This window comes from Centrocercus urophasianus, unplaced genomic scaffold (genome assembly GCF_019232065.1).
Source record: "Centrocercus urophasianus isolate 14NV4802_14NV808 unplaced genomic scaffold, USGS_Curo_1.0 seq_24, whole genome shotgun sequence".
Lineage (NCBI taxonomy): Eukaryota > Metazoa > Chordata > Aves > Galliformes > Phasianidae > Centrocercus > Centrocercus urophasianus.
The window spans coordinates 3,451,238-3,476,033 of NW_024884800.1; the positions used below are offsets into that span (position 1 = coordinate 3,451,238).

General features: G+C 46.9%; 1 protein-coding gene across 4 annotated transcripts in view; it reads right to left on the reverse strand.

Moving 5' to 3' along the window:
• The window catches only part of MBNL3 (muscleblind like splicing regulator 3), a 71,306-nt gene that overhangs the window by 19,259 nt on the left and 27,251 nt on the right, over positions 1-24,796 (reverse strand). For all 4 annotated transcript variants that reach the window (XR_006169966.1, XM_042824798.1, XM_042824797.1 and 1 more), the window contains 3 exons: positions 10,486-10,650; positions 1,906-2,106; positions 277-513 (listed from right to left, as the gene is read on the reverse strand). Coding sequence is in view for 3 of the 4 variants with exons in the window: in XM_042824798.1 (XP_042680732.1) it covers positions 277-513; positions 1,906-2,106; positions 10,486-10,650 (603 nt within the window). In the remaining variant the exon portion in view is untranslated. The remainder of the gene's footprint in view (positions 1-276; positions 514-1,905; positions 2,107-10,485; positions 10,651-24,796) is intronic.

Here is a 24,796-nt window from a genome sequence, read left to right on the forward strand (position 1 = left end):
CAGCTGAGCTTGCTTTCATGACGCATGTCACCTCATGATGTAGTGTCAGAAAGTAACAAGGTTTGCCACTGCGTCCCTAACTGCTGAGCTGCGCTGCATCACTCAGCTTCATGCTACACCACGTGCATACAAAGGATGGAGAGGTGGGATTCACATTGCACATGCTCTCAGCTCTCCAATCAGCCATTTACAAAATAATCTACTTTTCCACAAATGACACACATGACACAAAATCTCTTAGCAATCGAAATACAGCTTGATAAGAGCTCTACTTACCATTGCAGCTGCAGCTGTCTGGTTCACCTGATGTTGAGCTGCCTTGATTTTGGCTTGCAGGTGTGCAGGGGGATGAAAGTACTTGCATTTCTCCCTAGAGCATCGACCTTTGATGTAATCCATGCAAACTGTAACAGTGTTTTCATTTGTGTCTATCATCGCAATATCTATCGGGTGAGCGTAGCGGCAGTCGTTCTCACCACGTGTGCAATTTCCACGCTGAAACTCTCGACAAACCTTAGGAGAAAGTCACATTGTTGAAAAAGACATCGTGCCACACTTCAGTGCTCTCAGCACTGCATATGAGTTTGGGTGGCTGCATTAAGTGACACGCATATTCTAAATCCATGCTGAACTTGGGCACCACTTACGCAGTCACAGGGCAACTGGTGCCACTCACAACTGGCTCAGGATGAGGGAAACCCAGTGTTACCAAGGCCAATTACCAAAGTAATGCAAGTGCAAGGAAAGCACAGAATGTGCATGAAATGGAAAGTGACCTGAATCCCAAATCTGGTAAGCCAATGGTATTTTGCCAATACGTAGAGATCTCAATATCTCTCCCTGTCTCTAAAGCTCAGATTTTAATAATTTTGCCATTTGTGTCTCAGGGGGATTATGCCTCTTTTACAGAGCACACTCTTGGGTAGGACTTTTAATTCTCCATGCTGCAAGCTGCTGTATTCACAACAGGTACTTATTCTTAAATGAGGAGCCTCTTTCATGCAAATAGTCTCACTGCCCTCCATAATAAACCTCTGACCTTAGGGTTACATGACAGTGCATTTAATTACACTGCCATCCATTCTAAGGTGCTGCCCAAACTGCTGGCTTTAAAAATATCTTGCAGCTCCTCATACATTATGAGCACTGAAGCATCAAAAGCAGAGAAAAAAGTTTCACAAAATGGAGCTTCCTTGTCTGAAGGTATGAAGGAACTAAGAAAAATTATTATGCCCACAGCCAGTGGTGTAAATCACACACACCATCAGACTGTGCAGGGAAAGGTAAGACATCACGTGAGAATGGAAGCAATCAGCAAAGCAGTAAGAAGCACGTAACACAAAACAATCTGGTTTCAAATTATACCCTTTTCCACTGTCTTCCAGTGTTGTAATTTACACCTGCAGGAATCTCTGAATTCAAGTCCTCAGCCCTTATTTCCTGCAGAGCGTCTACCAAGGGTCTGAAAGACATCTGCACTCCTTGAATGCCATAGCAAATCAAAGTGCCATAGCAATCCTGGTGGGGGAATGTGCTTCCAGTGCCTCACACTCAGCAGCCCCAACAGTCCAAGGCTTGCTGCCTTCTGTAAGAACTTAGCAAGCTTATCTCAAGACAACAGAAGTGTCTGTTCCTTCCACCCTACTGTTCTCATTCCAAAACATCTCCCACTCAACTCGGTGAAAGGGCAGACTATCTGCTTGCTTTTATTTATTTTTTATTTCCAGTGATTTCAAAGCACTTGGGATCAGTCCCCACACGAATCTGCTCCAGCAGAGAGCAGCAGCCCTGTGACAGAACTGCAACTTGGCACTGCGCTGCACCAGGTCATTGTGGGAGTGCAGCAGCTGGGGCAATGCACCCTGTTCATTCCCTTTAGCAGTATGAAAACAGACATCCAAATACCTCCAGTTTGTCCGTACGCATCAGTTTCTGCCCAGCAGAGCTTCCTGGTACCGTAACAGTTGGATTTCCAGAAACCAGGACAGGAGTATTTGGTAAAAGCTCCGCAGGAACCAAGCCCATCCCAGGAGAAACGTGACTCAGGTAGGGACTAAAAGCCATGGTGGGGCTTGTTGCAAGCGATGGAGTCACAGGAAATGTTGTCTGTGCATAGAAAAAGGAGAAACAAAATATTAGTCAAAGAGCCCTGTCTTGGATTACCCAGTCAAAGCCTTACAGCACTTCAATCCTTTTAAGCAAATCGATAAGCAACATTAAAACTCTGTGCTCTTCAATCTATTCATTTATTGCCATTTACTTGCGATCCATTCGTTTCTCCTGAGTCACAAATTCATGACTCATCCTGAACATAAGGCATCTTTATTTGTCAGATCAAAGTATATTGATGATCTTCATAGTTTAATGACACAATTAAGGATTTCATGCCAGCAATTAAGGCAGGTTCAAATTAAACAGACTTCTCACTCCCAAAGAAATGCCTCAGCTTTTGTATGTCTACACTGCAATGCTGCACAGAGACCTCAAGGTAAATGGAAGCTTCGGGATCTAGAAGCATGTACCACAGTTAGCTTCATGGTTGAATTTACTACCAACTTGCACTGTGCTTCATGTTACCATGGATAGTCTGGCTCGGGTAGACAAATTGGATGATTTAGAGTCACGAGAAGCATTTCTGCTCTGGTGCCCTTCAAGGTCTAGCATCCTGCACACTGAGGAATTTGTTCAGGACTGTCAACGTCCTCCAGGCAAAAGCCATTTTGCAGAAACACCCTGAGCCTGTTCTCCATGGGAATGGAGACAAGAGGACACCCAGTAACACAATATGCTAGACCTCACAGATTTGCAAGAGCAGACAGTTCTCTGGCTTGAAAGAGACATGGACAGAGTGTGCCAGATGATGTTCAGGTGGGCCAGTACCACACTCAGGAACCCATCCATCCTGTGAGGAGTGATGTTCCCAGGAGGGACAGAAGAGCAGACCACGAAGACCTGGACTGCTTTTGAAACCTGAATTGCCTTAGGCAGGCCCTGCAGGAAGAGCAGTGAAAAACACAGGTGGGCCGACCAGCTTCCCCTGCCTGAACTTCTTCAGCAGCTACAGTTTATTAGAATTTCTTTCTTTCTGGATAAGCAAACTCCTAAACTAAACTCCTAAGTAGCGACAGAATGTTAAGCCTAAGAACAGCCCCTAATCAAAGAGCCTGTGAAACCTTCAAGCACTCAGGTGATGTAAAACACCCCCCTTCCCTCCCAGATGGCCAAAGCCTGCAAGGAAGCACTTCTACTCCTGTAACAGTAGCTTGACAAGCCCTCAGGGAAAGTAACCTGTGACTTGCAGCCCTTTTTATTTTTCCTTCTGTCACCTGTTCCGCTGGAAACTCTGGCTTACAGTTAAAGCTTGCTCACATTCGCTGGCACATATGATACTGCCCTCAGCAGCTAGAGCCTCTGCTCAGCAAGAAACACAAGTGTGCTTACAAAGAGCCCTTAGGCAATTCTTTGGCCACTCACACCACCCCTTCCTAGCTTTTATTTTTGTACTTCGAATCTCATGGCTTTCTGTAAGAAACTGCACATGAATAGTTTGTTTCTTGACAGCATCCTCACCCCAGTAATTTGATACACTAGGAAACACCTTGCTAGCTGTGATCTGGAATAAAGCAGCCCACAGCAACAAGAGCTAAGCTGTCCTAACCTACCTCCAGCTTAATGATGCCCTCTTCTTAGGGTCAGAGGGATAGTAACAGCACCTGAGCTGATGGGAAAGGGGACAACAGGCCACATCCAGCATACACTTTCTCCTCCACAATGACAAGACACAGCCTGCTGAATCAGTGGACTTTGGTGCTTTAAGTGCAGTGAACCAAATAATCCTCTAAGAGGGATTTCCAATTTTCCTTCTTTTGAGCCTGATCCAAACCCCGCTTCAGCTGATAGGAGATTTTGACTATTAAACCCAGAGATCCTTCAGTCCACAGCCCTTTATTAAATCATTTTGTTCTCTCTTTCGGTACTCATTGGCTCACGGACACGTTACACCTTCTGCAGCTAGAAAAGCTCTTTAAGGATCTTCAAACACTGTGATTCCCTGAACACTTCAGTGAGAAGGCAGCATCCATTAAGACTGTTTTCTTTTGTATGAGTACTAGTAATTACAGTGACATCTGCTGAACTTCTGTCATCGTTCAAACTGTTAATTCTATTTTGAGGATCTTCTTCAGCCTGGACAGTCTTTACAGGGCTGTGCCGAGGCCTGACACATGTTGCCAGCACTTCTTTTATGCATCCATAATAGCTCCAACATTGCAGTACGTGTGGCATGCACAAATACGTGGGCAAATCTAGCCATTGCATTTCCAGCACCTAGTACAGCAGGAATCCCAGTTATCCCAGCACAGCAGCATGGATGGTTGGAGATGGAGACGGTTGGAGAAGTGCTTCTCCCACTGCCCCAGTAGAAGATGCTGGAGAACTCATGGAGAAAGGCTGGGGGTTTGCAACCCCTCACACTAGATGAACTCACCAGAAACCTGTAGGAGTGTATTTGAAATATTCCTGAAGAGATTATATGCCAGCATACAACTGGAAAACAGGTCCTGCACTGTGAAACACTGTCCCTGTCTTAAAGGCCATACTACCAAGAGTAGTTCCTCAGTGGGAGCAAGTAGCACAAGCTGATAAACAGGAGCCTGATCTAAAGCAAATGAAGGAAAGATGTCCCTGAAGAGGAATTGGAGTGCAATCTCTTCTTGGCTCTGGGATCTGCAGAGGGACGCATGAAGGAGCAGGACGGCTTTTGCTTTCTAGCTGGCACTAGTCATCCACCAATCTCCATGCCCTGCCTGGCATCTGCTGCAGCATTCCCAAGGTTTCATAACCATTTATTCCTTCTGCCTGAACAGTAGTACCTGATGCTGCTGACTGAAAGCTACAGCTCTGCTCCACACCCTGCCCAGGGGCAGCAATTAGAAACCCAGGGTTCATGCAGGCACCGCCACCCAGAGACCCACATGCTCCATCCCAGACCTCATCAGGCCACAGCTGCCAGCAGCTCTTCCCAGAAACCTTGGATTCACAGAAGAGCCTGAATCCAGTCCAAGGCTCCTGCTTCCAGGAAACTCATGAGAGCGGAGGCAAAGCTTAGCTGGAGGACGGCTGTACGAAAACCCAGACAAACAACAGAAGAACCAGCAGACCTCACGCAATGCATTAAACCTCAAAGTGCTGTTTTCAAGTCTGAAGCATATCAAATGCACTGAGAACGACTCCTTTGCAAGCTGGCATCGGGGAGATCTGTATTTACTGAGGCTGATGAGGGAAAAAGATGAGCTGTGCTCACTGCCAACCCTGACTGCCTGTCTTGGTTTGGGAAATCCAGTCTGGCTCATGCATCAGTACCAGTAATAAAGACAGTGCCAGCCAAATCTTCCCTCCCTTTACATCTGTGCAGGTCCCCCTTGCCAGGCCTGTCCCAAGGGAACACAAGCAAGTTTCTTCCTCGCAGCCAGAACACAACTGTAATTTCTACTCCAAACAGCACTTTCCTCAGGGTGCCTCCCACCCACCTCTTGTGATTGCATTTGGCCAGGAGATTTGTTGGAGAGATCAATATTTTGACTGCACACTCTAACAAAAAGCCTTCTTATCAGTGGACAGGCAAACATACTGCGGGCTCTGGACAGAGGGCTGGTAAGGTCAAGCTTTGATGCAAAACCCAACAATGCAATTCCAAATCACTGAAGTCGTTACTGCTAATGAAGCACTGTGGCCAAGCTCTTGAACAGCAGGACAAAAGCTCTGCCTCCGCGGGAACAGCAAAAACATGTGGCTTGCCTTAAGGATTATCAGAATTTGCAAACTGCCACTCTCATTTCATACTCAGTTTAAACTGAGCAGATCACCTTGGAGGAGTAAAGAGACTGGGACAGACTGCCACAAACACATGTGCAATGGAGGAGGATGGAATGCTGGGACAGCCCCAGGCTCCTTGAGCTGCCAGGCACCACCAGCACAGCCACCAGCCTGCCTGCTGCTGGAGCACTGCGAGGTCTGAACTGCATTGCTACAATACAGGCAGCAGCCAGCCCGGATAGTATTAAGAAGGTTCAAAGAGACCTGCATAATAGGCTGCTTTTAATCACTGGGAGCACAGATGATCACCTTCAGAGCAGGCAGGTGTGCAAACTACAGGTCCCCAGGCTGGCTGAGGACAGAGGGAAGCCCCTAGGAGCACACGGGCCAGCTGCAGCAGAATTAGGGATCACTACCAGATCTATCTCTGGAAACCTGGACGATACTTTTCCCTGGAAACTTCAAGCATGTCAGACTTAGGAACCTGGACTGGTATGCTCTGGGGCAAAACAACCTAATGGAAAACATCACTTTCACTTGCTGCACCCCTTAGAGATCTTGTATATTCAGCAAATGCAGGGACAGGTTTCCTCATGGACTGTTTTTTAATAATCTTAACATATGCAAATACTACCACTAACTTCTGAGCAGAGGGAAACAACTCACAGCATAGAGGCAGAGGGGCTCAAACCAGCAGCAGCTCACAAGACTGGTTTACTGATTATTAAAATGTTTGCAAGAATGTAAAAAGCCCAAATGGCTTTTTGTAAGACCGTATCTCAAGGAATAATGCCTGCCAAGGACTTAGGCAGCCCTGTCCGCAGCAAACATTTATCAGATGTGGGCATTTCCCAGAGCACAGAGATGGCTGGGTAACAGTGTGAGCACAGAGAAGGGGCTGTCCAAGGCAGAGCCATTTGTCACCACCGTGACACGTTACCTGGAACAGCTGATTTTGTTAACAAACCAGAAGTTGCATTCAATTTGCCTAACAGAAATCATGCTGAAGCTGCAGCAGAAACACAGAGTGGGTGTGTAGAGGAAAGAGGGGAGCGGCTGTGTTTTGTTGAGCACAGCCCAAACGCTGCCTCAGGCAGGAAGTGTTGATGCTGAGTTACCTCAGACCCTAAAAAGAGAAAGCCTGAAAATGAGAGATGGTGTGGATACAGAGGTGCTGTTGGCCTGGAGGACAGGAGCGGCTAAGAAGCTGCACAAGGAAACACACAAAATACAGCAGTAGCTTTTATTACAGACCAGTGATAGAAATATAGAAGATAAAGATCTTGTACTGACAAGGCTGAGGACTGATCAATATCAGACACAAGTGGTACTGTTCAGTAAAAGCAAAAGCTTGTGTTCCCATGCAATGCAACTGCATGAGACTTGCTGCAAGACAATCCCTTCAGCATGAAGGCTGAGCACGTTGCAGTGAACCCCACTGGCCAAAGCCCAGCTACCTGTTAGCACCAGTCAGACCACCAAGATGCTCCTGGCTCAAAAAGCATCTCCTTTTTGAGTTGCTGCTGCATAGAAGTCTGGTGTGAACACCTCACTGCAGTGACTGCTGAGGGATACCAGCTCCCAGGTGGGCAAAGATACCTGTGTTTACCCATTCCTAATGTGCCTCTGACTACAGATCCAGAGGATCAGATTTTTGCTGCATGGAACAAGCATGCACCCAAAATACCAGCTCCAGTCTCCTTCACTTATTCCAACCTTGTCACTGTACTTTATCTCCTTCCTCAGCACCGTGGGGCAGCAGCAGAGACCTGCAGCACCAGGATGGATTAAGTGCTGGCCTGGTTGTGTTTAGGAGCACAGGTGACTGAGCAAAGTGCCTGACAGGAAAGAAAAGATGAAGGGCTTGAAAGCAAAGAGAATTCAGAGAAACAGCTTCCCAGTGGTGGAGGCAGGTGTGTCAGCACTGCAGTGCTTCACCCAGCCACCTGCTCACACAGTGCCAGCATGGCAGTGCCTTGCAACCACAGCAGAGCACTGCTGGGTCCACACAGCAGTCAGTGCCAAGCAGCTCCGTGGCCAGCACCAAAAACCAGCCTCATATTGCTGCAAAGGGGTAAAACACAATGGAGAGGGTGGGGAATCAGGCCCAGGGTGCATCGCTTTTTGGGAGGCTTGCTCTGGTGCACAAAGGACTCAAAGTGACTGTGTCTGGGAAACAAAACTCAACACTGACTCAAGTGGCTTTCCATACCAATGCCAGAGCTCAGCTCTATTCATCTTTAAGATTTCTACTTGGTCTTCAACAGAGACAGAGAAAAATCATCCTGGAAAGCCTCCAGCACAGCTCTGCCCAAGCCAGCAGCTAAGGTGAATTGGCCTTCTGAAAGTTGACGTTTTACTACAGAGCTCTCCTTTTTAGGACCTACACGATCTCCTCAAGGCTCCCTTAAGACAAAAACAGAGCAAACACTGTTCTGTGTCCTTGCCTGACTTGTTTTGAAGTGCTGTATGAAGCATTCTGTTTAAAACTGCATGATGGGCATCAAACATTTGCTTGATTCTCAGCTTTGCACGGATGGTTAACAGCAACATCACAGAGCAAACCTGAGACTTCAGTGAAACAGCTTCATGCTAGCATTAATTCACACCTGGTAGGTTTCTGTGAGCAGCAGGCAGCACACCTGGGACAATTCTTCTCAGAGCAAGCCTTCATTAAGCTGGCATTATCAGGGTCCTGGCTATTAGTTCAGCAGGGAGATTAGCTCTTGCTGGATGTCAGCAGTGGTGCAAGTTAAGATATATGCTCATAAATGGACACATCCAATGCCATTTCAGGAAGAATGATGAGAAGTTGCAACATTAAGCACTATTTTACACATATTTTTTCTGGTGAAAACGCACTTTAAAAAGTCCGGGCATTCAGCTTTTGTTTGGAGCTATTAAACACGCTGCTCCAAATCTCATCTCCGGCAGGTATCCCAATTAAGCAGGCGTACCGTTGATCAGCTTTCTGATCACATGGAATTTGTTCCACTGCTGCATCTGAGATAATGCTTTCTGCTTTGAAGAATTTCACGTGGAGCTGAGAGGAGGTTCCACCCTTCCCATTTAAAGAGAAAAAACACTCTCAGATTGCTTCCGCCGGCAGCATCTTTGGGAAATCAAGAGCAGGTGAAAGGGCCACCTCTTGTCTGTCCTGAAATTGGTGTGGAACAAGCCAGGCAGCAGGCATTACAACGAGAGCTCATTTACTCCGAGCTCTGGGAAAGCAGGAAGCGAACAGTCATCGCAGAACCAATTCTTATTTTTCTTCTTTCCCCATGTCTCCCTCATGGCACAATTTAGAAACCAGGGGCCTTTCTCATCAGATAAGGTTACCTCTGAAATGAGAGCACTAACCAGACAAACCAACAGATTCAGTCTCAGAGGCAATTTAAAAAGCAGCAGTGAAACTGTAGTAGGAGAGAACTGGATCTGCAAGATTGCAAAGTGGGAAGATGGGAACTTTCCAAAGAGGAAATCCCGAAGGTATTTTGAATAGCCAGCCAAAGAACCACTGTGAATTCCCCACAGAGGAAAACCCCAAACAGGAAAGGTTTGCTTTCGATACAGGGCTAGGAAACCAGCGCTACCATTTTGTGGGAATCCAGGATTTCCTTCCTATGCACACTTACTTCAGTGAAAAGCAAACTCCACTAGAAGAGGTGCAAAGACGGCAGATTCAGGACCCAGAGCAACCAACAAATAGCTCATTTTCTCTTCCGCCTCACTTTCCCATCTTTGAAACGGGAAGAATTATCAGCACTGCCCCCATCTGGGGGCTTTGGAGGTGAGGCACCAAGAAGCCAAGCACTGTTTCATAGACTTAGGGGCTAGAAGAGTGTATCTCAGGATCTAGTCAGACCTCCTGCATGGCACAGCCCAAGGAGCCTCACCCAACAACGGCACATCAAGCACACATTGCCCCAGGAAAGACATTCACCCGTGACTGAAATGGAAAATTCCTAATTAGGCTCACAGTTAAAAACGTACAGCTTATTGATGTCAGTGATGAAGAGCTACTTCAAAACCTCTGGCATTTTCTTAAGATATACTGGCAGACCAACACTCAGCAGACACAAGCCATCCTCTCCCTGGCATAACGTGGCTCTCCGGCCTGAAAACCTGCTTTAACCAACGTGTCCACAGTAGGGACAGACAATGAAGGCTTCTCCAAACTGCTCTGCAAACAGCTATTTCCCACAGGTTTCCCTTCTTCTGGAAGAGAAATAAGTCCTTCCTACTGTTAGTATAAAACAATATTACCAAGAGAAAGAGTGACAGAGCTGTGGCATTAACGGCTCTCTGTTGGGACAGCTGGAATGAAATTGGTCCCTCAGACACAAACGTCTGGATGGAATCCATCTTTCCCAACTTCAGCCCACCAATGCAACATACCTACTGGCTTCCTGCCACAGGGCAAAGACCTCCAGCAGTCTCAGCCCAGTGTACAACAGCTATTCAGAATAAACAGAATGCACTCGAATCAAGCCACTCAGTTTCAGGGATGTACATGAACCAACTGGTCAGACTCCACCTGGTGCTAAGATGCTTCCACCTGACGCCTTGAACTCGCAGTACTCAGTTATCAGAGGAAAGGAGAGCCACAGCTCCAGAAGTAAACAGGAAGGAAAGCAGGATGAGTGTGAAACCCAACTCGCAGTGACTTACGATTGGCTGTAGCTGCGTGCCCGGTAGCATGAACTGCATCTGCTGAGCAAACATGGCTGCGGCCGTCTTTTGCTGGATCAGGTTGTTGCGTCCATTTATTTCAAGTTGTGTTTTTAAGTGTGGGGGAGGGTGGAGATATTTGCAGTTCTCTCGGGTACACCGGCCCTGAAAAACATAACAGAACACCACTGCAGTGAGTGCAAGGCTTGCGGCAGCCAGAGAAATTTAACGATGGGTTGTTTGGGTTACTGTAACGATACAATCAGGCAGAGGCATTTTGGTGGCTACTGCACTACTTCTGTGCTTTTCCTTTAGCAGAACAACACTTAGGTGAAGAGAAGAACAACACGACTTCTGCTGCTCTGACACTAACAGAGCACTGTCAAAGTCAATCCAAAAGTGAAGCTTCCTAACATTAATTAACATGATTGAAGAGAAAGAAAAAAAAAACAACCCTAAGTCTAACATAAACATCACTATTTCCAGAAGCTACTTAACAACAGGTCCAGAAGCAACATCAAAAATCTCCCTTTTTCCTGTGCGGGTTGTTTTTCCTCTCCTTCCCAACACTAGACCACTTAATTGGCCCTAACAACCAGACAGAGGAACATGTCCCTACCACTATCCCAGCTGCTCTGGGTAAAATGCAAGGCAACATCTCTGCAAGAGAAGTACCACTAACCTTCAGCATGCATGTGGACGGAGATGCTGAGAACTGGGAGCAACAAGAGCAAGAGTTCAGACAATTCCCCCTTCATGCTTGCATTTGTTAACAGCCACAGTACCTTGCATCACTGACTTCTTTCTTTCCTTCCCCTAAATTAATAGAACTACAAGTGAAGCCAGGGGCTCCCAAAAAGCAGAGGTCTGCTCACGTTACAGACCACCTGAAACCATCCCTTTCAAAACCATATGAAAATTGTGCTTTGCATAAATAGTGTTTGCAGGCAAACCAAGAAAAATGCAAATAGTCGACTGAGTACAAAAAATGGTAATATATTTAAGAATAATTAATGCTCAAGTTGTTGTGGGATTTTTAAAACCTTTATGTATTTCATCTTCTAAAAAGATGTACAGAATACAAGAGACATCTTGTGCAATTTATGCATAAGTTTTATAAATAACTTCCATGCAAAAATGGTGAGGGTTTTTTTTATGAGAGTAATTCTTCCATAGCTATTCAGAGCCCCACAAAATGGGGCCAGAACTGAGGGACACAGAACTGCTACATGATGGATAACTAATAATTGTTACTGCAGACAGCAAAGGAACGGGATCATCCATTACCCAGCCCTTGTCCCAAGCATCCTCTCCAAGGGATGGACACTGAGTTCTCAGCCTCAATATAATTAAGTGCGCCTTCAAAACAAAAAAAAACACAACAACCCAACAAACAAAAGGGCAAACGAGGTAACCTCATGTCCTGCCTGCTGGCAGCAGAGCAGCAACCCCATAACCAGATCCACGAGGGCACCCTGTCACAAAGCACCAGACAGGGCACAGCCCCTCTGGGATGGCCCTCATCCAAACTGAGGACGCTCCCCTGGGGACTTTTAAGATCTGTCTCTGCCAGGACAGGTGGAGTCACTGCACAGGGCTGAGTAACACCGCTCAGTGCCAACGCTGTGCACCAGTGCAGGAGCTGCCTTTGGACCACCTCAGCATACCAGAGGTGGCAGCTGCTGCAGGGGAAGAGGGCTGCAGAGTGCGGGAGAGGCTGTGTGCAAGAGCATCACTAGAGACTAGCTCCTGTATCTGCTCCTTGGGGATCAGGCAGTTAAACAAAACTCCTGGCTCTCCACTGTTATTTTTTAAAGGCAAATAATCAAGTGCAAGTGATGGGCTAAACCCTCCCGAGGTTCAGAAGCCTGCATTTGCTCAGTGAGATTCTGCCTTGCTGCTAGAGAGTGCTGAGCGGCTTCTGACAACCAAACTGCAAAAGAAGAGGCTTTTTCATGCTACTGTTTTTGGCTTCTCTGCAACCCAACAGCACCAGATCCCTAGCAGTGAGTTAATTGCTCAGAGGCCCTGAGGACATGAATCTTCACTGCCAGACATTGCTTGAAGAGAAGGTAAAATGGCACTACACAGCTTGCTGGTGCCCAGACAGCCAGCACTGCTTGGAGGCAAACAAGTGCATTAAACCTGAAGGAGAAGGAGACTCCTTTGGGATTCAGCTGGTTTGGGTCGTCCTTCCTGCTTCCCTGACCAATCCTGCTCACCTTGCTCAAAGACAGGTGGAACAGCAAAGGCAAGCACACTGCTTCAAGGTGATGTCACACAACATCTTGAATTCAGTTTTCCAAGCCAAACTGTTACTGTGATTCCACACGTGGCTTTCTCCCCACTGACCCACACACGCATTGAGGAGGAAGGTGGCATCTCTACAGCAAACAGGAGCCCAGCAGGCTTAGAGCACATCTACTCTGTTCTGGACTGCAGCCTTCCAGGGCTTACACATTAATTCTTCCTGGTTGGAACCTGGCACAGAGTGCCTTGGGTTGGGAGAATGCAAACATATCTAACAGATTTGGAATGGATCTGTGAGGTTGTTCTTACATTGCAGGAATGGAGGAAATGAAAAATAGCTGCCATTTTAGTGAGCAATACATTTAGGGCTGACCTCAGCTTGAGAGGGCTTTGCCATTCCAACTGAAATTTGGCACATCAATGATACCATACACCACAGTAGGTGTGAAACATTGTTCTACTTCATTCTTCCCCTCAAAACAGTTTAATTCCATCGGGGTACTAAAATCGATGCAACATCCTTGATAAGGCCTGGTCTGCTGAGCTGTGAGCAGAAAGCAGTGCCCACTGAGTGCTGCTGGTTCCAGGGAAGATAGGGAATATGTATTTGTAAGGAACTAAGAGCTGCAAAAATGCTGCTGCAGAGCAAAAACTGTAAAGTGCAGGCACTGCTGTCATTCGGGCCTCCTATGGCTCCAGGAAGACTCAATGAATCACCACGTAAATTCGGAAATCACATCTTTAGCCCAGCTCCTATTTGCTGTCATCTTGGTTTCATGCATCATCAACTGCTGCATTCCACCATGACTGCTTAGAAGCCACCAGTGAGATGGGTTTCACTCTCCTGCACCACTGCAGATTCTCCATCTGACAACAAACATTAGGAGCAACACAGAACAACACAAAATATTCCTGTCCTGGTGACCTCAGTTTAGACCTCTAGCTAAACAACACTGAAAATGCTTCATCTAGAGCAATGGGCACTTCTGAACACCCATATTAATAGAAGTAATCCCCTCCTCTACATTTCCATCACTATGTCCATAGTTCCCAGTACTTCTCAGCAACACACAAGCTTAACCACACTGATTTCAGCCCAGTGAAAGCAGCCAGAAGGACGAAGGAACTGCCATTATTTGCTTCTCAGTACCAACTGCACCACAGCAGTGAAAGCAATGGGGAACTGGTGGCAAATCTGCTGCGCGGAGAGTGGGCTGGGGACAAACAAGGACAACTTCATTTCATACCTAGGGTGACCTAGGAATACAGTACGAGTCAGGTTCCAAAGCCTCAGAGGAATGTTTTCACCACTAAAAGGTGCTCACTGTTTTGATGAGGCAAGAAGCTGCAGCTCCAGCACAAAGATAGTCTCAGCAGCAGCCAGACTGGCTACGTGCATTGGGAAAGGCAAAGCCCTCAGAGCCTGACCCTTGACACGAAGCAGTGTGCTGAGCTGCTGCAAACTGAGCTGCTGCTCTGTGTAATTGGAGGAGTTTGTTCTGGTGCTGTTATTTTAGCATGATTATTGATTCCAAGGAGTACACACTGCCACCCTGCCCCAGGGTGGCACATGAGCCTCCATCCAAGGAATCACCACCCAGCAACAGACTGCTGCTGGCCCTGGGAACATGCTAAATATAGCCATCTTTTCTGGCTCCTCACAAAATGGAAGGAGTATGAAGAACCATATTCATCAGCTTCTTTGCCAACTAGAGCCAGGAGGGAAAGGCATATGGACTGCAATTCCCCAGGCTCAAAAGATGGATATTAAAAATAAATCATTAAAGCATTTTCTGAGAGTATCTTCTCTCCTTCCTCCCCACATGCTCCCCCACCCTGACAGTAGGCTGCTGGCATGTGACCGGCTCTGTGCTGCCAACTGAAGTCATGCTGCGATGGCGCATACTGTAAATGGTTGGCATCCAACACGAGTTAACGTGACAACAGCTTGCGATGTAAGCAACAAAGGCAGCTGTTTCAAGCATAGCAGCGATGGCAGCACACTTAAATGCAATAACAATACCTGTGGTACACCTAGGGTTTGGAGTGCAGTAGGCTGCACCTTGGTGTCTGCATCCCCACGTGCACTGCGTGCCCGCGCAGGGCTGGCTGAGCCACACCTAAGCATGCTGCACAAGTTCTCCCCTTGCTGGCTGCTGAAACGAGCCAAACCATGCTGCAAAAACAGAACTTTCAGCACTAATGCAAGGCTGCACTCACATTCACACCCACGCCGTAAGGCAGTTTGTTACAGCCTTTAATCAAGGATGCCAGTGAGGGGTTCCAGAGCACATCCGTCTCTGGTTTTAATGACTGCACTGCATGTCCTGTCAATCACCAGCAATTCTCATGTGAAAACCTTTAAGTTAATGCTGCTTTTCACACACTAGAGGCTGTAGCAGTCCTGGGCCCTGACCGTGCTGTCTTCTCCACAGACATTGATGACATGTGCAATGACTGACAGCAAAAAGAATGAAAAGAGATGAGGCAGGAAAGGATTTCCATGTTTTGCACAAAACCAGGCACCAAAACACAGCTTGACTACATAACTTCTCTCTGCATGAAGCAGCAGATTTTCCTCCCCAGAGGAGCTCAGTGAGGAGGCACACTGAGATGTGCGGTGCTGCTTACTCACAGCTCTGGCTGCAGCACGAAGCACTGCCCTCACCCACTCCACACGTGCACAGAGCCTTCTCCTGGCTGGAGAGCCCAGCACAGCTGTCATACATTACGTGCAACATGGCCTCAGCCATTTAGTGTGTGCTGCTGCATGCTGAGGGCAGACAAGGACCAGGCAACACAACTGGCCACAGTGCATAAGTGATCAGGGGGTGGTGGGAGCCAGCATAAGGGAGCTCAGAGCTTCAGCCCCTATGCCCATGCAACACACTCTGCTCTAGGTCTGTCCTTACTGGTCTCTGCTCTTTAAGAGGAACAGGGACACGGTGCTCAGCCCAAGCTTCAAGTCTTCTGCCCATGCTTAAGGAGTTGTGGCTTCAAAGTTACCCTCCCAAGAAAGCAAATGTCGAGGGCATTTGGAATACTGCCCATCCACGAACCCCAACTCAAGAGCTTCTTGCCCTCTACAGCTTATCCCTAAGTAACTGGTCCCAAGAGCCAGCACTTGACATGCCTGCTGCACCCTGTGTTGCAACCTCATGTTGCTGCCTTCAATGCTGTGCCACATTACTCCTCCCAAAACAGGCACAGAGCTGTGCTTGAAGAAGTCTGTCCATCTCACTGCAGGAGCAAAATGCCCAGCAAACATCAAGTAGAATGGAAAGAGCAAGTTCCCTGTAGTAGGCAACTGCTCCCCAGCACAAATGGAGAACAAAGCAGGCTGTAGCAGACAAGTCAGCATGATCATTAGCGACTGCCATCTCCCAGATAGGTGTTCATGCAGCCAAGCTGTCACTCTCTGCAGTTTAAAGATGAGCTCTGTACATACCTTATCTGCAACTCCTTTCTACTGACTAATGAAATGTTAAAGTTATGCTGCCAACTGAGTCAGTGTAAAGTACAACCTTGCCACGTTCCCAGAATATTGACCCTGGCACAGTACATCACAAAACTTCTGCTTAACCACGATGCATTTTTGCTTGTAGTGCTGGAGCAGCTCACTCTTCTGAAACAGGTTTTGAGATACTATCTACAAAACACTGCTCCTCACTCACGCGTTCCCATGGAGGGCTGTTAGCCCACTTACAAGAATCCTAAAAAGCGGGTGAAGAGGACTTAGAGAAGTCCTCAGGCCCACACAGATCAGCTTCACCTATTTTCCCCAAACCTACTATTCCCCAGGCAAGGGACTCCAGCACGTTGCTCCCCTTGCAGCTGTACAGCTGCTCCTGATTCCCTATTCCAGCATTTCTCCTCTTGCAAGTCAAGTTCCAAACTTCTTACCTCAACTTAGAGGGCCAGAACAGCAATTACTCCCCTCCTCTTGGAGGAAGTGCTCATGCTTAAAGGCTGCAGCCCCATTTACTCCCTCAAACCTCTCTGCTCCAGGTGATGCAAACCACGCTCTTTCAACTCTGTGAGCATGATTTCATCCTCTCATTAGGAGCTTCTCCAGCCACCCTGACATGTGTGCACGTACAGGGAACAGAATTCCAGCTCAGCCCTTGCCACCACTGTGCAGATAGGAAGATTTTTCCCCACATACTGGGCAGATGACATTGCCATTTATACATCCCTGCATGACATTTTCTTTACCTGTGGCAGCCTAACATTTTTGACTGATGTTCAACAAGCTTCTGTCACGCAGCTGATGGTTTTGCTTATAATTTTGTACTGTTTTGATTGAACTTGAAACTTCAACCCCTCAAGATGATTTTTCCAACTTGTTGAGATTATCTACCACTCCATACCCGGTTCCCTAGAGTGCCTGTACTTCCTCCCAAGCTCAGAGCACCCTACAAATTTAAGAAGCACGCTGTCTATTCCATCTCTCAGGCAATCAGTTAAAAATTATATTAACAAAAAAAAAAAAAAAAAAAGAAGCGTCACACAAACTGAACCATTTTGCCAAGAGCATCCTTCCAGACTGCCACTGAACCTTGTGCAGTCTTCCAAAGAGCTGTGGGCTGTCACACAACTCTCTCCTATGCTTTTGCTCCCTGTCTTGTTCGGAAACAATCTGTGCCACACCAAAGACTTTCAGATGAACACCAGCATTCATTCTTCCACGCCTCTTTAAAATAATCCATCTCAAAGACTTTCCAGTTCTACTGCTATCTCTGCTCCTCTGGTCATCATTGCAGGGATGGATGCTGGAATGTCGGTGATTTGCATCCCTCCAGGGTCAGGGCTCAACCAGACACTTGTATGGAATGTTTGGTACACAGGAGCCAGTGGTCTGACATGGCTTGTATTACAGTTCAGTAGACAACGGCACCCATAGTTGTAGTGGGAAGTTGTTGCTTCCCACTCCCTCCTTTTCTTTTCCACATGCTGGTATAACCTTGACATTTTCCAAATGTGGGTATGACATCCATTTACAGACAGCCCCAAGACTACCGTCAAGATGCAGATCTCTGTTGTGAACAGAACATAGCTGAAAAAGCACAATACATCTTTTAGTCAGAACTACCAGATGGCAATCAGCTATGGGAAGGGGAGCAACGTGGATTTCATAATGTACAGAAGTTTCAAAGCATATGGATAAAAATGCTGGAGTTGTGGTTGAGCTGGTAACTCCCAGGTACAGATGACAGAGGCCTTGTGAAATGCATACCCTAACTGCATATAAGTGCAGTTCATACATACATAATTTGCTGGAAATATAATTCAAGTAGGCCTAAGAAACATAAACCACTGTTCTGCAGCCTATAGGACGAGCTTCACCTGACTTCTCCGAACTTCCCACCACTTGTGCTCAACAAACCATTTGGACATAAGGAAGAACTTCTCTCAGAGAGTAGTCAGGCACTGCAATGGCTGCCCAGGGAGGTGGTGGAGTCACCGTCCCTGGCAGTGTTCAAGACGCGTCTGGATGACGTGCTGCGTGATATGGTTTAGTGCTAGTGGTGGCAATGGTGATGAGGAGACGGTTGGACTGGATGATCTTATAGGTCGTTTCCAACCTTGTGATTCTTGTGATCTCCCTGAGCTTGTGCAAGCAGGTGAGAAGAAAACTGCTAAAACCACCCAAGTGGTGTTCAGTCCTAACTCAGCTCCACCTGCAGCAGTCAGACAAACCCTTTCAGATTTTACACAAAATAATCAGACCCAAGCCAAACGCTTCTCAAGCTCCTGCCCTCGTATAGCTCAGAAGAGTGCTACAAACAGGAGAGCTGATACTGTGCATCACCACATTACTCACTTCAGCCTCACAAAGCTGGTGCCAGGGTGTCTAAGCACACTGCAGCTGCGGCTCAGAGCTCTGCAGCACTCACCAGCACAGACATTGCTCCGATGAAGAGGGCTGTGGCTTCTGCTGGGTCCCAGAGGGCCGGCCAGGGCTGCCCTCAGCCTGGTCTCCCTGCAGAAAGGAACGCTGCCTTTCCTACCTGCTGTTTGAAGAGGCATTACCTACCGAGGAGTGAGAGCTCTCTAATTCCCTCATACATCCCCACAGCTGCAGTGGAAAAGCCTGCAGATCTGTCACAAGCTCCCAGCGTTACCAAGACAGCCCAGCTTGTCACTGAAACAGCGACTGAATTCCACTGGCTTCAATGAACACCAGGTCGAGCCCTTCCAGACAAAGCCTAGGTTTGATTTTGACTGAAGCGAGCGAACCCTGACGCTCTGCATGATTTCAAATAAAAGCAGGGGACACCTGGCAGCTCTGACAAGAGCCCTGGGTCTTTTTGAAACAAAACCTCAAAGCAAAGCTCAGTGGCATGAGCAAGCAGAAGGGAGCTAGAAGGCCCTCCAGGCAAACCCAGGAGCCACGCAGCGCTTTCCACAGCAAAATGATGCCAGCCCTGCTCTGCCCAGTTCTCTCCTTACAGCTGCGAGCAGAGCGCTGAGGGCCCACCAGGAGGTGAATAGGATTTGAGCTTCATAACAATTCTGATCCTCTGGAGCCATAAAAAAAAAAAAGAAAGAAAGAAAAAGAAAAAGAAAAAATAAGGCAGATCAAGCAAATACAATCACTTCAGTCCAGTGAGGCTCTTCTTGTCCAGTGAATAAGAAAAATGCAGAAGGAATGGGAAACAGACAAAAATCCCTGGCTCTAGCACATTGGCACCATTCATTAGCCTCCCTGTCTCACCCTTGTGACTGCTCTGCTGGGTTATTTTTGCTTTGCAGAGAGATGGAAGGAAGGCCAGGAGGAACAAAAACATTAGCATCGTTTTTTACAAGTACATCCGAGTCCAAACAAAAGCCATCAAGGGGACAGCTCAGGGGACCAACACTGCAGTGCATTCTCCAGCCTGACACTGGCAAGCAAGCTGCCTCTAGCAGCCTGACACAACTGAGCTGATGGGGCTGTGGTCAAGCACTTAAGAGTACAGCTGGGCAGGCTCCATCATCAGGCACTGTGTGACAAATAGCAGCAGTTTGCTCCAACAGGGAACATACTTCCCACCCTGCAGCAGAAACAGCGTGGTAGCTAAATGATTTCACCAGTCCATTTTATTTCTGAAGCGAGGCACAAAGCTTTTTGTGAGTAAAATCACGTTAAGAGCCAAACATTAGAATTAAAACACTGCAAGCAATTGGCTGCATGGTGTGGTCAAATCCTATTGCAACTCTGGCCCTTTCAAACAGCGTGCTTGAAACTACAGGGCATCTGGACCTGGGGCTCCTCCAGAGCAGAGGCATTCTGCTGGGATGCAGACATGAATATCTAGGACTCCTGAACAAATCTGCAGCCTCAAAACGTTTGTCAAGCTTGTTTTTGTTACACAGCTCAAAGCAGTACACAAGAGGAAAAAGCAAATACAGCAACATTTCTGCATCATCGTGCCCTTTTTAGCATCACCTTAACCACTGACAGGTACTCAGCGTTATCACCAAGCTCTTCTTTGAGCCAGCGAGCTCTACAGGCAAAGCCAGCTCCACGCAGACAAGCTTGTTAGCATGGAGCCCGTGTATTTCACTGGGTACCATCACCCTGGCAATTGTTTAAAAGTTTAATTAGAAACAGAGCGACATGCCTTCACTGTGTTCTGTCAGACCCCAAGCAGCCACAGGCACCAGCTGAGCTCCCATTCACCTGCCTATTAGGAAAGCTGAGAGCTGCTGTGAGTGAAGTTTACTTTTGCACATTGCTGAATACAGCAATGTTCTGCTGCATTCCCCCAGGACAGCACAAAGAGGTCATGGCTGTCCTGCTTTCACGCAGGATTTTCATTCCAAGCTGTTTGTTCTCCTGTTCTGAGTTTGTAAGAACTTCAAGTTATTTTGTTGAGGAAAAGCCCTGTAGCTCCTTCATTATATTTTTACATCTTGACAACTCTTTCCAGCTCTGTTCTCCTGCCAAGCTCTCCCCATTCGGGCCAATGGCATGCTCTGCTATGCTCAATGAAAAACGTGTATTGATTTTATGGTTCTTGGTTTGTGGAACATTTTTGCTCCCTCCAAGCAATGGACAGCACTCACTAAGTCCAAAAAACATATACTGAGAAAGCACAGTGCTGGCAAAGTATATTTTTTATGAACTGCAGAGCCAAAGAGCAAAACAACCACCAATTTTATCGGAGAGATGACTATTTGCATTGCACAATAAGCTCATTCCTCAAAAGAGGAATAAAGAGTTTGTTCTGTTCTTTTTTTAATGCATCCGCCAGTACATTTTGATTAGGTTCTATTTTGTGAGCAGCAGCAATCTGCACCACCACACACTTGGAATGAAGCTAACACAGAGAAGCACCATCAGCTCAACGTTCTGACCTGACCAATTCTAACCTCTTCCAGGTGTTCTGCTCAGGTTCAGGAATGTTAAAAGCATTATGAAGTACACTTCTTTAACACAGTACCAAACAGGGCTTTCTCCAGGCAAAACAAGCTTTTACAGACATCCCTTATCCTGGAACAGTCCAAACAACTGATCAATAGCAATTATGAAAGAAGGCACTTAGCAGCCAGTAAAGAGAACAAGTTTAGAAGCATGTTTAGCCCTAGGATGGCTGCATGCATTTAGTTCAGGGCACAAAGCAGGTGACATCCTGCAGTGTTAATGTTCCTAGAGGCCAATGTTTCTGTGAGGGGTTTATTCAAAACCAAAGAAATCAATTCTACTGCAAGATGGCATTCCATTGATTTACAGAAGCTATACCAGTCTCTGGGATAACACAACTAGGGCATTAAAAACAACCTCCTCTCTCCACACACACACACACACGCACACACACAAACCCCCAAATCCTTCTAATAGTCTCCCACCTTTTGTCTCCTGCTCTGTCACTTCAGATTGCCTCTAAACCAGGGCAGCTTTTGAAAATACCAGGTGTAGTTTCTCCTGTGCCTTAAACCACTTTTTCATTGCAAATCCCATAATCCAATTCTACAACTTTCACTGGCTGATTGAATCCATCAAGGTCATATGGAAACTTGATGCTTCTGACCTTCCTTTACCTACAGCATCTGTTAAATATTACAATTGAAGCAGTCAAACCACACGTAGACAGGACTAAGCAAAGTACATTAAAGCCCAGGAGAATAAATGTTAAAGCACTGTGCTCATGAATACAAATATGGGCTGTGTGACCACCCCTGGCTGCCTCACTCCTGGCGTTTGCACAAGGGAAAAGACAAACATAGGAGCACAGAGACTGACAGCCACAAGGCCAAAGCCCAATGGTTTCTCCTGTCTGGAGGGCAAAGTGATGCTCAGAAGGCCTGGCTTCCCCTGTGCTTTAGATATTTAAAAAATGAAACTAAGGAAAACAAAACAAAGAGTTTATTTGCGAGAACTTGGCAGAAAACAAACTTACCATCTGAGTACTAGCTCAATTTCTGTTTGTGTTGCTGCAAGCAAAAGCTTAATGGGCATAAACAGATTCCTGGTTTAAAAAAAAAAAAAAAAAAAAAAAAAAGTAATAATGAAAAAAAAATTAACTCCATCTGGGCTGACAATTCACAGGGAGATCCCTCAGCCTGGAAAAACAGCTCGGCAGGATGGGCTCAGCCTCAGCTGAAGAGGGGCTGCCAGGGGCTGCCTAGGGTGGCTGCAGGGGAGCGGATAGACAGGGCAGAAGGCTGCCACCCTTCTGGGTATCACAGCCTCTGGTTAAAGCAAACAGACAAACAAATAAAAAGCATGCCAAACTTCCGATTCCACACCCTTGATGTAACAAACTTGCTGCTGGGCACGGGGCTGAAGGCGCTGTTGCCAAAATGCACCTTCAGGACTGCTCCTCCAACCTGCTCAGCTGGGCAGGCAAGGACCGCACTGCCCTCCCCTAGCCAGGAAGCAGCAAGGCTTGAAAGGGAAGGAAGGGGGGAAAAAAAAAGAAAAATAACAAAGAGAATGAAAAATAAAACCTGCCTTGCCCCAGGCAAATATTTCACCTTGGCTTGCATGTTCTTTTAGTATGTTCTTTATTCTTTATTACAGCCAGTAACGTATGCACATTTCAGTCGCAAGGGATTTTTCTCTTAAGGAAACCCCTTCAGATGCACTCTTTAAGAAGTGCCTCGCACTAGAAAGCAGGTACATGACCAATCTCTGCTCAAATCTCAAGTGAAAGGAAGGTAAAGGCAGTGTAAATATTTGCTAAGAGCGCAGGGCAGGGCCCATAGCAGCAGCAGAGCACGCAGGCTGCAGCAACAGCAGGACAGGTCTTTCACAGGCACCAATTTGCCCATGAAGGTTAGGAACAAAGGGCTCGCAGTGCCAAAGACAACGCCAGGCCATTTCTGTGGGCAAAGAAAGAATTTAGCAGCAGCACACTGCAAACTATGGGACACATTTAAGTGCAGGACACGTGCACTAGTCACAAGCACCACCCAGGCAGTCAGTCTTAAGGGACAGCATGCCAAATTCAGTGCCAACATCTGAAAACTTGTTAATTTATGATGAATTCATCAGAACAGCCTCAGCCAGAAAAAAAAACACATCTTAATGATCCGTCCTAATTGCAGACTCTCATTCCACCCCAGCCCGTTATCCGGAGCCTGATGAGGGTCTGTGCAGATCTGTGCTCCCCACCTTGCTCAGACAAAGCAGATCTGTGCTCTGCTTCCCCACTGAGCACCTGACAGACCCTTCCCAGCAGCACAGAGCAAACAGCAGCCCGCTCCAGAGCTGTTCTCCACCTGTACTGCACACAGATCCACAGACCCAGGACAGCTCTGGGAATGAACTGCCCAAAGATGGCAAAATCTAATAATGTTTGCTTCTTCCAAGCAGTGCCAGGAATAGGGACTACCAAATGGTGGTTTCTCCGAAATGCATTATTTCAGGCACTGAAAGGTTAATTCCACGTAGCTGCTAATTAGCTCCATTCCCCACCCTGTAAGGAGTGCTGCAGGACAGGACACAGAGATTCAATCTCATTCTGGAGATGCAGCCACTTTTTTCCTGCAGGATGCAACTTCTGCCCTGCCAAAAATTCTGACCTAAATTCTCCTCTGAGTGGCACTGGTACAAGCCTGGAATAACACTGCTCAGTAACAGAGCAGCTAAGAGGGAAATATGCTGCAGATATGTGCGTGTGTCTGCCCATTCCAGCAGAACAACAGGAAAGGAACAGATCAGGGCTTTCATTTGGTTTGCTTTGGTATTTGGAGTTTTTGTTTTTAACAGCTGTTAAGACTCATGTCTTTAGGTTCAGAATACTAAGAAAAGTCAAGGGAGGTAGAAATAACGAAAGCACACACAGACACCTGCTTATTCAGGCTTCAGTCACTAAAATCAAACTGCTCAAAGTACTGTGGGGTTTTTCTGCCCCTTCCATATTACTGACCTGCTCTCCAAACTCTTGCCCTCAGTTTCCACTCTGAGCCGCTTAGCCTTGTCCCAGTCACCCACACAATGCAGGCTGCCTGATGCTCAGACTTGTGCAGACACGGAGGAATGCAAGGATTTGCTTTCTAATAGAAACCAGCCTTTAAAAGCTATCTTGACAATATGACGCTGGCAGACACCCGACCTCATGCATTCTGCTTCTGCCACCAACAAGAGAGACCTTCAGACACAGCACAATCCTTTCTTAAAAGGGCAGCAAGAAAAAGCCCTTTCACCGCCCTGATCAGGAACAGCCCTGATGACAGTCAGCTCTGAGGCAAACATCCATTTGCATTGAAGCAAGATGGGTCCATCCCAGATCTGGCAAGGAGAGATTTTTCTGCAAGGAAGCATGACCTTTCCTGAGGACATCTGCAGCTTCTCTGGCCACGTGGGAGGAGTAGCTGCAAAGAAGCTCCAGTGTCATTAGCGAGTCTGGAATGCAGCACAGCCGGTGCCTACGTCAGCGAACACCCGGCTGGAAAAAACTCTCGCTCCTTACACTGATAGATGGGCTTTGATGGAGCCTAGGCAGAAATCCCATACAAGCTTGGGTAAGCTTCTCTGATTGAAAGAATGAATATTTTAAAAGTACTAAAACTTTTCTCCTCTCTTTGAGCTGCTCCTGGCATGTTACATTCTAAAAGGATGCTTAAAAAC